Raw genomic sequence first — 18205 nt, forward strand, 5'->3', positions numbered from 1 at the left:
ATTCTAGTTCCCCAGAATGAACACAAATCAATTGATAGTTTTCTTTCCACTGGTATATCTGGTTTGCTGTATCTTAATACAGCTGTTGGAAGAATCGATTACTTTTTTGGTTAATTTTTACCTGAGGGTATCACCAGCCCAGTAGTCAGCACTTCTATGTTGACATGAGTTATCATTGATATGTTCATAATAATAAATTACCCGTTATCAAAATTTAGAATTTTTGAAATACAAAGGCTTTTCTACCTCAGGAATAGATAACCTAAGCTGTAGTTGGCAAAACGTTTAGGATTTTTTGGACCTCAATGCTCTTCAACTTCATACTTTATTTGGCCTTTTCAACATTTTGAGATTCGAGCGTCACTGATGTGTCTTTTGTAGACGAAACGCGCGTCTGGCGTAAATATGAAATTTTAATCCTGGTATCTATGATGAGTTTATTTACAACCACTGGGCCGATGTCACTGCTGGTGGAGATTTATTTCCCCGAGGGTATCACCAGCCCAGTAGTCAGCACTTCTATGTTGACATGAGTTATCATTGATATGTTCATAATAATAAATTACCCGTTATCAAAATTTAGAATTTTTGAAATACAAAGGCTTTTCTACCTCAGGAATAGATAACCTTAGCTGTATTTGGCAAAACTTTTAGGATTTTTTGGACCTCAATGCCCTTCAACTTCATACTTTATTTGGCCTTTTCAATATTTTGAGATTCGAGCGTCACTGATGTGTCTTTTGTAGACGAAACGCGCGTCTGGCGTAAATATGAAATTTTAATCCTGGTTTCTATGATGAGTTTATTTACCTTATTCGTTACGTATTTGACATAACTTTTTTGGAAATCCGGCTATTTTTTTTTTTTTTATTTGGCTATCAGAACTGTATTTGAACGAAACTTACATCACCGTTATCAAATTAAGCCTGCTATCTTTGGTGTGTTTTTACAACCACTAGATTGAAATCACTGCTGGTTAACATTTTGTCCCTATTAAAGTATTCAGCACATGTCTGCTGACAAAAATTATTATTGATGAGTTTGTTTTGTTTCTGTAAATTTCCTGTTTATGATACACGAATTATTCTAACCTGCACTATTGTTAATAAGTTCATAAGTCCAATATATCGACCAGTTAGGCGTAATACATGAAACTTTGCACATTGTTAGTAATGATGTTAATGAACACTTTTGAATCTGAAGCCATTTCAATCCTTTATGGTCGGCATTTTAAAATAGCCGCCAAGTAGTCAAGAGTCTAATTCCGATACATTGGTAAATTTAAAGTAAAGGCATAACACTTGCTACAGTGTTAGTTATGGTTATAATGAACATTTTTACTATATGTGGACATTTATGAAAATCTTTAGAAGTTTCTGTACCCAAGTAAATGCTTTCTTTGGAAAAAAATGTTTGGTCATGCTGATTCAGTTTGGACCCAACATTCAGGATCGTTCATATTCTTACTCAAACTACTTTTTTTGAAAGTGGCAGCCATTTTGGATTTTTTAAAGATGGGTTCATTTCTAAACATTTTTATAAGAATAAAAACTACCACTTTTCAAAGGTGTATGCTTTTACTATAGAGTGATTAGTTATACCAATATATTGAATAAGTCTCTTGCTTTTGGCGGCCATTTTGTGTTTGACGGCAATTTTGGACATTTTTTAGATTGCTCCATAACTAAAAATGTTTTTTTTTAGCATAATGACTGCCACTGTGCAAAGTTTTATGCTTTTACTATAAAGGGTTCAATCAAACCAATATATAGGAGATAGCCTCTTGACAAATGGCGGCCATTTGGAATTTTTCAGATGGCTCCATATCCCTAAATATTTAGTATCATTATATCAATGTGCAAAGTTTCATGCTTTTACCATAAAGTGATCAGTTGTGCCAAAATATTGGACTTAGCCGCTGGACCATAAGTTAATCGACCGAAATGAAGGATAGAAAATTTCCTGCCACTGGATAATGCGGGTAATACTGGTTAGGCCAGACATTTTGTCCTACAACATAATGCTGCTGAAGTAAAAACATAATTACCTGGTTCTAGTTCCAAACAGCCTTTTCCAAACTCTGTAAGGCAAACTTTTCCTGTACTGTAAATGCCCGTTAATTCTGCCTCCAGGTTCGATTTCTATAGGGAATATTAAGAAAATGAAATAGTCTGAAAACCCCGAAAAGAAAAAAAAAGAAATTATCTTCATTTTTTTTTTTAAATCTCTCCGGAGTAAAATTGCACTATATATATTGGTGTCTTGGCTTTTTTGTTCAGATCACAGGATATAGAATTCACTGGTTATCTTGGTCCTAATGTCTGATTTATATAGAATCCGTCGAAATATTTACTTTGTTAGTCAGCGTTATACTTCAGTATACCTAAGCTTAGGAGTTGTGATTTAATTAAAAACGCAGGGCGTGGAAATATTCACGTTGCGCAACTCAGTTTGTGAAATGCTTTTTAAGTTTGATCTTATTTTACTTGCACAACTTCAATAATTAAATGCGTTACTTTTTTCAATAGGTTTTAACTATAGTATTTTAAAATGTATGGACTTTTTCATATTGGCCCTGTAACTTGCCCGAGGTATAAGTAATGCCCAAGGATGGTTGTCATGACCCTGAAGCAACACCGAGGGCATAACAACTGTCCGATGCCATTATCAATACCAAGGACAAATATAAAAAAAAGTCCATATATTGATACTTTTATCAACTAACTTCATTCAAGAACAGGCTTCGCGTCTAAATACAGCTAATCACTTATGTTGTACTGTTATACCACTGTCCCAGGTTAGAGGAGGGTTGGGATCCCGCTAACATGTTTAACCTCGCCACATTATTTATGTATGTGCCTGTCCGAAGTCAGGTGGTTGTCGTTTGTTTATGTGTTACATATTTGTTTTTCGTTCATTTTTTTATTCAAATAAGGCCGTTAGTTTTCTCGTTTGAATTGTTTTATATTGTCATATGGGGGCCTTTTATAGCTGACTATGCGGTATGGGCTTTGCTTATTGTTGAAGGTCGTACGCTGACCTATAGTTGTTAATGTCTGTGTCATTTTGGTCTCTTGTGGACAGTTGTCTCATTGGCAATCATACCACATCTTCTTTTTTTATAATCACGAATCTATGATAGAGCATATACACGGCTGGTAATCTACACACGCAGAACATTTGGTTCTGCAATAAAAACCGTGAGAGGATTTTCCGGTTGTGCTTGAGTGGAGTAATTGTCACCGCTTCAAAGGGTATGTACATTTCTAAATCTAAATTTTCTTATTCAACTGATCAAAATATTGAAAATCGGAGAATGTCATGCTGTGGTGAATACTTTAACGAAGAGATACATGTATCATTTACTGTTGTACGTAGAGTTGAACTCCTACAAAATCAGTTGCCCCACGAGAAATTGCCTAAAAAGTGACATTTCAATTTGAAATGGTTCTATTTACAGACCTACAAGTTCAAATTTAGTTTTTTTTCGGGCAATGGGTATGGATGTTGTTTTTGGCGGCGTGTGTGCTGTCCTGTGTTGATGGACGTCTTAATAATTTCAAAAACAACATTTTTCCGTGAAGTCATGCGTGAGGGGATCGGTTCTGATTGAGGACATCGTGAATGCGTGAGGGGAAGTACAAACATTTTTTTTTAATCTTTGGCTTTGTGACTTTTGTTGACTCAATAAATGTGACCAATGCTGATTAAAAGCACAGATTTATCCTTATACTTTAATAGATGTAAACTGATCACTGATTCAATGAAATCAAACTATTAACTGTTTGTTCAATTTCAGAAAATGCCATTGTTCAAAGGAAAAAGGAAAAGAGGACTGAAATTGACTCTCTACAAAAAGCCATGGAGATACAAGTTATCCCCGCCCTCGAAGCGAACTAAACCCTCTGGGAGTAGTCCTGTCGTCAAATATACGTCACAGAGATCACCACATATATCTAAGAAAATGATATCGCCGATGAAAACTTATTATTTGTTTAAATAAGTCTGGACATTGAGTCTCAAGCACGAGAAAACCGATCCCCGCGAAAAAGTGACCGGACGAACAAGTTATATATAATACATAAAAATAGTAAAATGCGAATTTACGATGACCCATAACGTTACAGTACAACATAAGAACGAACTATAAAAATCAGTTGAAAAAAGCTTAATTAAGATTCACGTTATACACATTTACGAAAGGAGTTATCTCTCCTAAAATAGTTTATTTAAAAAAAAGGATGATTCTAAAAACACAAAATTTGATATTTGTTTAAAGATTTTGATTTTTACAATAAATCACCAAATATTCTTTATGTGAATAAAGTCTAACTATTGAATTGCAAATCTGTCTCCAAATTTGCAGATGTGGGTAAATAATCGGTCTAGTTTTTACTTGTAGCAAGAAAACAAAATCATTGACAACATTTTTTGTCTTTATTCTTCGTGAAACATATTATTAAACCTAGGTTCCTACAATTATTTCAAAATCCAATCTCGTAAACTTTTTAAGCACACTCACATATGTGTTTTTTTATGAACAATGTAGCCAAATTTAGGTAAGTTTCAACGACTGATAGCTTGAATATAAAGATAAGATTTGTACCTCCCCTCACGCATTCACGATGTCCTCAATAAGAACCGATTTCCTCACGCATGACTTCATGAAAAAATTTAGTTTTTGGAATTATTAAGATGTCTATCAACGGCGGACAGCGCACACGCCGCCAAAAACAACATTCATACCCATTGCCCGAAAAAAAAAACTAAATTTGAACTTGTAGGTCTGTAAATAGAACCATTTCAAAATTGAAATGTCACTTTTTTAGGCAATTTCTTGTGGGACAACTGATTTTGTAGGAGTTCAACTCTACGTACAACAGTAAATGATACATGTATCTCTTCGTTAAAGTATTCACCACAGCATGACATTCTCCGATTTTCAATATTTTGATCAGTTGAATAAGAAAATTTAGATTTAGAAATGTACATACCTTTTGAAGCGGTGACAATTACTCCACTCAAGCACAACCGGAAAATCCTCTCACGGTTTTTATTGCAGAACCAAATGTTCTGCGTGTGTAGATTACCAGCCGTGATATACATAGACCTACATAAACAGCCGGTTATAAAAAAAATTATTAAATGATTTTCATTTAGTTAGTTGGTTGGTAAGTTAACACGTCGATCATGCTAGCTGCAAAGTTTATATTTATGATCAGTATATTTCAGAGATATTAACCCTCCCCATTCCACCCAAAAAATGTTCTGTACCATTCGACCAAAATATTTAAGTAATGACATGTGGCGACAAACACATTTCTTTTTCGATATCCATTATGGTTTCTTAAGAGTAGGTATTTGACGAAATTATCCTTATATAGAACATGGTCATATTTATTGTTGTGGACTCAGATCCTCTGTATTTATCATTAACAAGTTTCAACTGCATATCAATTATATCAAATACAGTAAGGAAAATAACTCTCACTATATGGAATCTCCGGATTGCTTCCATCAAATAATTTGGAAAATCCTGAGGATATTTTGAACAATTTCGACAAAAATGGTCCGTTTCTTTTACAACTGCGAAGGAGTAGCGGTAATAAAAAAAATAGTGTTCGTGGTGATTACTTTTACAAAGGTTATTGTATGGTTTAGTAGAGTTAAGTTAGCAAGCTAGTAAGTTGTTACATTCAATTGTTATCACCACGAATGAGCGCTCGATATTTCCGCCCTGTTTAACCACATACTAATTCTATCTTAGCTGTATCATTGACAGAAGAAAACCCAAGCTGTGTAATCTTTTCGAACTGTCTTTTCTCTGTTGCATTCAGGTCACTTCTTTTCCAGTCGAATTGGTTGGCTTTTGCTGCCCATACTTTAGTAAAATTAGCCATATCCAAATCAGACTCTGTCTGAAAATGAATAAATAAGACGATGATAATAATAAAACTGATAAAATGAAAATATTTTTAGTAAACAACATAAATTTAACCAACTGGTCGCCGATAAATAAAAACAAAAACAGCACGCAGAAACACGGTTATCGAATTAGATATATAAGCTCAAATCGCCTATTGATGTGTGGATATCTACTATCCATGATCAATAAAAAGAGTGTTCAGTTAATCAATACAATTCGATATACTACTAAACGAAGATATCATCTACGACTCACTCCGTACTTACTGTTCGGAATAGATAAAATAGTATCGAATTCATAACAGTGTGGCTATGGACATTGATTGGCGCACTTTAATATCCCATTGACTGGGACAGATTAGGTGAACGTTCGTCTATAACGCCCATTGCTCACGACGTCCTTAATATAAACATTTAAACCGTGGGGTCACCAAAGGTTCTCAACGCCTATATAAAATAATTCGAAATACTAATCAGGAATTTGTGTTTTGATTTATATTGATAATTAATTAAACGTCCTTTACTTGTGTTTTTGTTATGTTTCGACAATCAATTTTCATAATAAGATATCGCAAAGCCATGTTCTTTCAGAAAAAAGAATGACTTACTGAATGCATGTATTGATTGATTATCTTTTTCGGATTTAACAATTGCGATTGTCGAGTTATGTAATCTTTTAACTTTTATCTGGTCTAATTTTATTTTAGAACGAATGCATAATCCACTTTCAAAAGTTGTGCAAATACGAAACATAAAGACAAAATATACTTCTGCCCTGTCTTTTTTGTACTTGAAAGTTATTGGATAGTAAGAAAGCTATTTGGATTAAACCTTGTGAAATTTGCATGCATTTACGTTATTGTATTGGCAAAATGTATCATTTGGTGTATATAGGAAACTTAAACCGTTCTGCTATACTGCTACTATACTTGTGAAAAACACTTGGCAACAGAAACGCATTCATCTTATCTATATAAAAAAATCGACCCAATTTACATAGAAATGGACGTCTTCGTGCATTTGTGATCGCAAATAAAATATGTCCTGAACCTTATGAGTTTTTGGACCATACGTGTATGGTTGGACCATATTAGTATACCCTTATGGTCATGATATATGCGTATGGTCCAAATACTCATATGGTCCGGAACACATACATGATATTCTGTGCGTTGTCGGTCGTCTATTAATTTTTTTCTTTTGTTGATGGATTTGACGTCTTTCTGTGAGTGATTATTTGTTCATGACTTAAAACTTAGGGAGCTACCATTTGATTTTTATGGGGGGGCTAGGATGAAAAATTTTGTCCTGCTTTTTTTTTTAGTTGTAATCTCTGTCCTGCCTTTTTATTTTTTACTCTATTCGATCCTGCCTTTTTTTTTACTCGTTATCCTGACTTTTTTTACACAAATTGTCATCCTGACTTTTTTTTTTACCAAGTTGCTCATCCTGCCTTTTTTTTTACTCAAAACTCCTGTCCTGCCTATTTTTTTCAAATTTCATCCTAGCCCCCCCCCATAAAAATCAAATGGTAGCTCCCTTACTTGCAAATAATTTAAAAACAAGACTTGATTTATAAAAATGTCCAAACAAACCATGATTTTTTAAAACATACATCACATCCATTGCAAAAGGCTAAAATTCGCCAGGTCTTTAATTTCAACTAAGTGCGTTGACTAAATTAATGTTGCGGACCATTTTCCAATTTCCATGCGGTATCCCTATTTTTTTTCTCGCTCATCTTTTATGTTTGTTTTTTTTATCCCAAGACCTCTTGGAGCTTTCATTCTATAAAGTGTGTATTTTGCTAATGGTCGAAGGCCATACGGGGACCTATAGCTTGATAACGCCTGTTGGTCCCTGGAGAGAATGTGTCTGATTGCCTATCACACTTCATATTCTTATTTTAACATGCAGTTATATCTATGATAAGAATGAAAATTGAATTGTCATTGAGACAAAAACCCAACCAAAGAGCAAAAAAAAAAAAGAAAAAAAAAAAGCCCAAGGCAACATGTAGATCTTTCGTATCAAGGGAATTGCTATAAATATATTTATTTCAGGTTAATAGTATTAGGCCATACTCAAGTTATAAAATAGATCTTGTCGTCAACTTTTGCAACCAGCTTCTATGTTTCTATAATGCACTGTTCATCTTTTTTGGGCTTCGACTTTTCCATTGGACAGACAATTTTGTTTTCGACTGTTTTAAAAAGATGCATTTTTTACAAAATCATACAAGTAAGGAGTCTCTGGTCTTTGGTAGTGTTGTATGTTAATTAATGTTTGTTTATGAAATAAGTATGACGTACATTTTCACTGAACTAGGACACTTTTTATAATAGTTTTTCGATATCGCTCGGGCAAAAATAATCACGAATATAATGCCTACCCATGTTAAAACTACAATAAAGTATAGTTTGCATCAATTATTTCTTGAACCTACCATTTTTTTTTGTCTGTGTTGGATTTGTGTGGCATTGAAAAAACGGGTATAAACTACACAGTGCAGCTTCCAACAAGAATACAAGATTTATTGATTTTCAAAATGCGACCAAAATTAAAAATTTGCTCGCAGCGGAAAAGATTCAACAGTTTGATTTTCATTGAAATAAAATAATCGTTATGATTTACACACCGTTACTTTTTCCAATATAAATATTCGAACTATTTTGTTTGTTGTTTCCTTTATAAATTTACATCATTTTTAAAAAGACCACGCGTCTTCGATATTTAGAAGACTATAAAAGCGATGTTCATTATCTTTCTTCTGCTGTAAGTTTAATTTAGTTATTTTGTGTCATAATTGCCATCTCGTATGTTTTAAATTTGAATAAAGAAGATTCAGGTTGTCTTTTACGTCAATGATACACACAAAAAAAAAAACCGATAACAAATAAAATAAGGTGCAACATTCATTCTCCATGAAAAGAATACATCACATGGATGTAATTTTTGTAAGAAAAATACCAATTTTGTGAGAAGTTGTGTGTTGGACTTGAAGAGCCAAGGCAAGCTGACAAATATCTGAATGAACGAATCGATTTATGGTATATAAAAAAAAAACAAAGCCCACATGGTTAGCATTGAATAAATAGAAGGCCACTCTTAAATGATCACAACGTAGAAGTTTTTGTTCTCTTAATCAATAAGATATTTTCTGAAATAAAGCGGGTCCCTATTAACTTAAAAGTTTTTTTGTGTTTTTTTTTACCATGAATAAACTTTTTTTTTTATTATTATTTATTGATATCAGCTCTGGACATTAATATTCTTAAAAGTGAAACTGTTGTAAGTGATGGTATAACAATTATTTAAAATAAATTCCTTAAATGATATGTGAAAAGAAAGTTTCATTTTATGTATCAAAATGTGTAACAAATGATTATTTAAATCCCCACTTGAAGGCCTCCGATAGACTGAGTGAGCATGAAATCATCGCCCACGACAAACAAGTTAAAGGTAAACTTTTCAGTGCAATTACTAATAAACGTTTTACTGTCGACCACACTGTTATGAATTTCGTTCTAAGAAAAAGCTGAAAAGACATTTTAATGAACATAGTTGATATTCGTATAAAACATTTTAATTAACATACTTGATATTCGTCCAATTTTTTTAAACATTTTAATGAACATAGTTGATATTCGTATATTTTTTTTAAAACACAAGTACACACCCGTGATATCGCGGGTCCGTGACTGAATTAAAGTATATAACTATGCCTAAGCCTTATTTTAGTAATTGGTATTGTCATCTGATAAAGTCATGTCGATTATAAGATACACAGTTTTCTCTACTTTCAAATCTTTCTGTTTGAACCCGTCGACCTGGAACTTATCAATTATTGGAAATATTAATTATTTGGAATACAAAAGGTCCAGGCTATCCAGGAATGGGGTATTTTTTAATCAACAGCATTGTCCTTTATTAGTTATCTTAGAAAGTCTTGCTGATAGCTGAATAAAGCTACAATAGGGAACAATTTGCAATGATTGAATTTAGTCGTGTCAGCCCTTTGATTATGACCTGTGTATATAACAAAATCCTAAATACACCGTTTGGTGGTGCGCCTGTCAAATGCGGAACGTACAGTTAAGGTAATAGCTATCAGGTGAATATAGTATTACTATTGGTATCGGTATCGCATTAGACCCGGAACTTGTTAATTATTGGCAATATTAATTATGTGGAAAACAAAAGGGTCTGGAGTGGTGTAATTTTTAATCTAACCATTGTCCTATATTAGTTATATATAGAGTTGATTTCTTTGATTTGTCGTTTTTACCCGATGACGGCTGACAAATTGGACCTCGTAATTTTAGTATTATAGATTTTAAACAACATGTTACCCCTAACTGCAACCATGATAGCCCTATTTCTCGTATCAAACATATTTATAAGCAAAAAGAACTCGCCAAGGAATTTGTTTTTGTCCTGGCTGATAAGGCTACTGATAATGTCATTGTTTACGTAAATTTAACATTGAGTTTCTGCAAAAGGAAATCACCAAATCACCAACATTTCAACTGATATAAAACAGAAGATGTGATATGATTGCACTTTACAAGTGAAATGACACAGAAATTAACAACTATAGGCCTTCACCAATGAGCAAAGCCCATACCGCATAGTCAGCTATAAAAGGCCCCGAAATGACAAATGTTAAACAATTCCTACGAGAAAAGTAAGGGCCTAATTTATGTACATAAAACAAACAAACGAAAAACAAATATGTAACACATCAACAAACGACAACCACTAGCTGAATTACAGGCTCCTGACTTCGGAAAAGCACTTACATACAGAATGCGGCGGGGTTAAACATGTGAGCGGGATCTCAACCCTCCCCTAACCCGGGACAGTGGTGTAACAGTACAACATAAGAACGAACTATTAAAATCAGTTGAAAAAAGCTTAACTCATCAGATGGATACAAATAGAAATAAACTCATCATAGATACCAGGACTAAATTTTTTATATACGCCAGACGCGCGTTTCGTCTACAAAAGACTCATCAGTAACGCTCGAATCCAAAAAAGTTAAAAAGGCCAAATAAATACAAAATACATCTTACAAAACCAAAGAGTGGATGTGGCCGGTTACTTGTAAGTTGTATATCCCAACAACAAAAAGACATTAAGTACTGATCTGAGAGTACCCGCAGTAACTGACAGCTAGTTCAAAGCCACTTACAACTAATAAAAAAATCATGCACTGCATCTGTAACTCTATTTTCTAAAATAGACATCTGTAGCAAACATAAACTTTTATCTACCTCTTTACAAGACGAACCAAATACAATGAAAGTTCCAACTATCATGGTACTTGCTTCTGAATCTACACAAAACACCTTACTAATATAGATTTAAATAGTATTTAGAAGAAAAGTAGGAAATGCATTAAATATTTGATAAAAAGTCAAGTTTATTTACATTTTTATTTCTATGAAATTTCGAAGATTGCTAGCCTTTTGCACTTTTGTAAAAACGGTGCACTTTTAAGCCTTGAACCATTCCAAAAGACCGTTTTATTTTTCAAATATTTGTCACTATAAAATTGATTAAATTAGATTATTTATTTATGTGTCTTCTCGATTAAATTTCATTCACGATCCAATCGCAATACTAAACCACTGCCAATCAGATCAACTCGATCAATCTCGATCAAGACAAGTTAAGCGATCGGGAGACTGGTCTGACTCAATCGAAAAGAATGTTTGGGGTGGTCTACCTTGGTCTTCATCGATCTGACTTTCGAGAAATGATCGAGAAGCCAGTCACTCGAGAAGAGATTGAGAATTCGTCGAGTAGGGGTCGAATTGATCGGGAAAGGATCGTGTAGAGATCGAGTTTGGTCGGAATACAAATAATTTACCGATTATTACTCGATTATCTCGACCTAAAGTTTCCTCGACTAATATCCGATCATTTCCCGATCAACACCAACCTGTTTATTCTGTTTGGTCCAGATTAACTCGACCAATGCCCGATCGCTTCCAGATAATTTCGACTTTTATATTTTGCTTATCCCAGACCAACTCGATTAATATCCGATCTCTAAGCGACCACATTCAGCCACTCTTCGATCACTACTTGGCCATTCACGAGTACACATGACTGTCAACGATTTTCTAGGAGTGAGTGTAGATCTTATTAACTCTCATAACTTTGCTTTCGCAAAAATATGTTGTCGCTATTCATTTTTAACTGTACAAACATTCCTCCAAGTACAGAACTTGTCTACTTTTGCAAAAAGGGGTAAAATTTTAAAAGAGATACCTAAGGAACAGGGAAACTCAAAGTTCGAAAGCACAGCCATGGCAAAAAAATGAAAACCGACATGATGACAAACAGCAGTCCATATAATACAACATAGAAAACTAAAAACTATGCAACACGAAACCCAACAAAACCTGGGATGATCTCAAGTGATCCGGAAGGAAAGGAGATCCTGCATGTTGTCCCCGGAGGATTTTTCAAATATGAATTCAAAGTAATTGTGCAATAAAATTCATAATTAGACATCTGATGACCTATTTAGCTTTCAAAGTGGGTTTATAAGAACATCAAGATTATTTTTTACCTGTTTTATGGGCTTTATGACTGTTCGTATTTTCCGTATGTCCACAAATGTTTATAGTATAAAAATTAGAAGATGTGGTATAATTGTCAATGCGACAAACGAGGGACGAAAGATACCAAAGGGACAGTCAAACTCATAAATCTAAAACAAACTGACAACGCCATGGCTAAAAATAAAAAAGACAAACAGAAAAACAATAGTACACACGACACAACATAGAAAACTAAAGAATAAACAACACGAACCCCACAACTCTTCACAGGACACAGAATGACACAGAATTAACACATATAGGTTACATAGACATGTATTGTCGAAATGCGCATCTGGTGCAGGAAAATTGGCAATCTCCGGCGCAGAGATCACATATCCGTTCCGTTCAATACACTCAATATTAAGGTGGCACAGTATTTCCTGGCCCATAGGGGATAATGATAGCCTTTTTAGAATTTTCACCCATTTCTAACACTGCGAAAAATTCTACATTCACAGTTAACTGAAGTACTTTCATTTTACTATTCAGAAATGAATTTGAATGTGTATCATGACCGTTTACTTTTTTTTCTATTTTTAAAAACCTAAGGCCACTAGTGCTTTTATGTCTTTTATCGTGCAGTGAATACAAAATTAAAAAAAATTCTCAAAAATTCATTTTCATCTGTATGTAAAATTATTTTATATTTTTCTACACCTGATTCATCCCTCAGTTTGGGAAAGTATTTCAGTTGATACTGTATTTTTTGTCCAACTACACTGTTTAGATACATTTACCTAAGTAGGGTACACAAAAGAGCAACCTAAATTCTGGAATGCAAATACTACCGTGCCACCTTAAGTGCAGTATTGCGGAGCATGTATGGAACGGATATGAACTCTGCGCCGGAGATTGGAAAATGTTATTACTACCACTGGGTCGATGCCTCTGCTAGTGGACTGTTAGTCCCCGAGGGTATCACCAGCCCAGTAGCCAGTACTTCGGTACTGGCATGAAAATACGGATTCTTTTTGTGTTATTAAAATTTGCTGTTAAATTATTATAAAATAAGGAATGTATCTCCCTCATGCAAAGCTCTCATTCCTTTCACGGATTTGGCTATACTTTTTGGACCTTTTGGATTATAGCTCTTCATCTTTTAAATAAGATTTGGATTTCAAATATTTTGGCCACGAGGATCACTGAAGAGACATGCATTGTCGAAATGCGCATCTAGTGCAGGAAAATTGGTACCGTTAATGTTATTACCGAAGTCAGCGATCAAATGTTTACAAACACTTTTTTACACGCGCACTTTTTGACGCAATTTTACACAAAAATGAGACGAAAGACAAATTATTATTATTTGTAACCCACTGCCTCACCTAGATATCACGGTGACCGTTGCTGTCTACGCCTTCTTGTTAGTCTTCTACGCTCTCTTAAAGCTCCTTCCCCGCTATTAACATGTCTCTCTGAGTTTCAACCACCTTGCCCAAAGAATCCAACTACTTTATTTCAGTCCATGTAAATACTTTAATGAAGGATTTTAAAATATGAGACGAAGTTTCCTATTATTAGGAAAACCTGCTTGTTTTACTAATAATATTGCAAAAAGGGGGTAAAGATGTCACATGTTTTCCCAAAATTTGGCCAGGAATAGAAATTCAATCTCCTGGAGGATACCTTTTCTGAAACTGTTTACATATATAGTTATCTTTCACGAATTCAAATAAAAATTATTTGTCTTTCGTCTCATTTTTGTTATTTTTTTTACAAAATTGCGTCAAAAAGCGTATGCAAAAAGTGTTTGTAAACATTCGACAGTAAGGTGACATAAAGCTGTTAATTTATGTGTCATTTGGTCTCCTGTGGAGAGTTGTCTCATTTGCAATTATACTACATTTTCTTATTTTTATACTACAAAAATTTCTGGACATACGGAAAATATGGATAGTCAAACAAAAATAGCCTATTAAACAGGTAAAATATAATATGGATGTTCTTAAAACCCTAACTTTGAAAGCTGAATTAGTCATCAGCTGTCTAATAGTGAGTTTTAATGCACAATTAATAACATATTTGAAAAATTCTCTGGGTCCAAAATGCAGGATCTACTCTTCTTCTGGAACACCTGATATTATTCCATGTTTTATTGGATTTCGTGTTGCTAAGTTTTTAGTTTTCTATGTTGTGTTATGTAGACTGCTGTTTGTTTTCTCGTCGGCTTTCGTTTTTCGCTATGTGGCTGTGCCGGTTTGTTTTCGACCTTTGAGTTTGATTGTTCCTTTAGTATCTTTTGTCTCTATTTTAAAATTTTCCACCTCCTTGCAAAAGTACAGACGCGTACTGTACATGGAGGAATTTGTGTATAATAGTTAAAAAATAAATAGAAACAATATAGTTTTGCAGAAGCAAAGTTACGGGAATTAATCAGAGCTGCACACATATTTCGAGAATAGTGTATGGCCGATTAGAAATCGAAGAGTGGTCGGATGTGGTCGCGTAGAGATCGGTTTTTGGTCGAGTTGGTCTGGGATGAAAAAAATATAGAATTCGCAGTGATTATGAAGCGATCGGGCATTGGTCGAGTTAATTTGGACCACATATCGAACAAGTTGGCGTTGATCGGGAAATGATCGGGAATAAGTCGAGCAAAGATCGAAATGATAGAGTACTGATCGGTAATGCCCGCGTCACACTGTCCCGATTTTTATATACGATGGTCACCCGAATGGGAAAATTGTAAGTTCGTACGAAGTTGGTCCCGATCTCGTTAAAATACCAAAAAGTGACCGAAGCAAGTACGATGAATAACGAAGTCTATACGATGGTGCCGAAATTATATACGATAGCAAAAGATGGACATACGAAGGTTAACCGAAGACGGGTATTTAAGCTTCATATCTCAGCCGAAGCCTTCGCGATGGATCACGAAGGTTACACGATGGATTACGAAGGCTACACGATGGATTACGATGATGGCGCGATGGACATACGATGTCTAAAAGACGTCGTGTACAGCTTACGATGCATTTGAATTATATGCCGAAGGCATTACGCGTTTTAAATTGTTTGATCAATATTGAATATATATTATATTGTACATTTCATTTCTGGTATAATCATAAGACGGAAGACCGTGGGCTTGAAGGGTAAAACTTGACTCTGAGTCTCTGCATATAATGCCACCAAAATCAGGGATTTCTGTACAAGTCTGCCATGCATGGCGGGAAATCGATCTTTTTGTCTAATTCTTATAAAACTTAGTTTATTATCCCCTCGCCTACTACATGTAAGTTGCTTGTATATAAAATTGTTATGGACACTCTAGAACCAAAATGCTCAAAACTTGGTATGGTGTTACTCGTTAAGAATATATTAAGCGCTATTGACTTTAAAGTTCAAAGGTCAAGATCACAATGGCAGTTGTAATACAAGGCAATATCACCCTTGTGAACACTCTAAAACCAATATGCTTCAAAAGATTTTAACCACATTTGGTATATTGTTCCTCCTTGTAATGATCGGACATTTTTTACGTTCAAGACCAAAGGTCAAGGTCATGCAGATGGACCTGTTTTTTCTCCTTGAAATAGCATAATACACAGGAAATTGGTTGCTCATTTTTTACCTGCTGGTTCTAAAGACAATATTAAAGGTATTTCCAGTTACTGAATGTTTTGGTTGATTTCTAAAAAAATAGTTTATGTATCAAATATGCATACACGATCCTTTCCTGATCAATTCGACCACTACTCGACAAATTCTCGAGTGACTAGCTTTTCGATTCTTACTCGAATGTTTTTGACATGTCAAAAACTCTCGGGTAGAAAGTCAGATAAATGACGACCAAGGAAGACTACCCCGAACAGTATTGTCGATTAATTCAGACCAGTCTCCCGATCGCTTAATTTGTCTTGATCGGGATTGATCAAGTTGGTCTGATCGGCAGTGTGAACCTAGCTTAAAACGTGGTGTTGCAATCATTTAATCAACATTAATGGTTCAAACGCCGCGGTGTAAAACGTGTTTCCAAGTATTATGCAACTTAATTATACTGATCTTTCATTTCACGAACCTGCAATTTACTCATTCCAGCGGAAGTGTTGACGGTGTAAATTTGAAGAAAAAAACTGAATATGAAAATTCGACGATCTTCGACAATAAACCAAATCCATACTCCATTTTCTTCACATTTTACAATGAACATAGCGTTACACCATCTTACCATTTTTGCCTGGTTTTCTTTCGTGATATTTGTGTAGTAATTCCAAGCAATTGTAACAGCTTCGTTGTTAGCGTTTGCCGCGTGTGTATTGTAGCTTTTCAGAAAATTCCTCATATCAGTCATATTCGTCATAAGAACACATTGGCATATTCTAATGATGGATAAGAAAAACGCCAATCGGAATTGACTCATCCTGAAAGAAGTCTTAATATCTGTTTATGTTGTAAAGTCTTTAAAAAGAAACCACGATACAAAGTTATACCGCTCGAGCAGTACTGAAATAGAGAACTATAATATTGTTATTATTATATCCTACTCCTACGTACACATAAAATATTAAATTAAGAATTATATATTTTTCTTTGATTCTTGTCAGATTTATAAATACTCTTCCAGCAGTGTTGATTTTCCCTATATTCAACATAATATTTGCTTGATATCATCTTTTCATTGCCAGTGGTCTAAATTAACTAGGAATTTAGATTTCTTGTTCTGTGATTTAAAAAGATGCCACAAATAAAACTTTCTGTGTGCAAATCAGTAAAACTAAAAAAAAAAAGAGAAGCCTAACGATATTTCAAATAATCAGAGAAAAAGATTAAATCATTCGTATTAACGTGAATCGACATTTTCACTCTCGCGAAAGTGAAATATTCAAAATAAATTATAACTCGAGATGAGAGGTATTCACTTTCGATACAGGTGATATCATTATTGTGAATTTAAAAGTGTTTTTGTTTATCAAATATTACCGAATGTATTTTCAAATAATTAAACTAGATGTATGTTTTATTATAATACGTTAAGATACACTGCAATCTCGCGTTATTCCGTAATTATATAATAGTTGTATAGTGAATATAAGGCACAGATCCGCTTTAAGGAGTAATGGAGCGTCCGAATACGAAAAATAATGTTTGATTTGAAATGGTACTGTTGGTATCGTTTTTGTTTTGCACGATTACAATTTTGTATCCGCAACTGTTGCCCTACCGGGTTAATTAGATTGTGATTTTTGTTAAGAATTTCTTCTCGCCTGCTAGACTTTTGCATATTTTTTTTTTTATCCCTAACAATCATTGAATAGAATTGCGTATAAACTTTGTGTTGAAATGAACAACGTCGCAGTGAGAGATCACGGGTTGTTTCGGGGGTTGAAACGCCCCGTTTCTTGCCGATCAATGCTTTTGAATATGGACATATGGTCGGACCCGAAAAATACCCAGGATAAAATATCACAGAGTAAGAAATAAACCGTTACATATACTTGTGTACAGAGAATTAGGTATAATGAACTATGTATGTGTATTTCTTTCTATTTTGTTCACCATTGTAAATCATTATTTGTATCATTTGTCTGCCTCTTGTTACAGTGTAAACTGTCTAGAGTGTTAATAAAGTTCTAAAAAAAAAAAAAAAAAATCTTTTAACAGTTTTGCAATTAAAATGATGATGGAAGTGTTTCAGGATCTTGACCGGCTTTACAGCC

The 18205-nt window shown here is 34.2% G+C and overlaps 1 protein-coding gene across 1 annotated transcript in view; it reads right to left on the reverse strand.

The window, feature by feature from the left end:
• Nucleotides 1-16970, reverse strand: part of LOC139507388 (angiotensin-converting enzyme-like) — a 68552-nt gene extending 51582 nt beyond the window's left edge. Inside the window, exons 1-3 of the mRNA XM_071295726.1 lie at nt 16717-16970; nt 5754-5918; nt 2048-2141 (exon numbers count right to left, since the gene is read on the reverse strand). Coding sequence (XP_071151827.1) covers nt 2048-2141; nt 5754-5918; nt 16717-16908 — 451 coding nt within the window. The 5' untranslated portion in view covers nt 16909-16970. The remainder of the gene's footprint in view (nt 1-2047; nt 2142-5753; nt 5919-16716) is intronic.
• Between the last annotated feature and the right edge of the window lie 1235 nt (nt 16971-18205).

The sequence above is a fragment of the Mytilus edulis genome, unplaced genomic scaffold (genome assembly GCF_963676685.1).
Source record: "Mytilus edulis unplaced genomic scaffold, xbMytEdul2.2 SCAFFOLD_108, whole genome shotgun sequence".
NCBI lineage: Eukaryota > Metazoa > Mollusca > Bivalvia > Mytilida > Mytilidae > Mytilus > Mytilus edulis.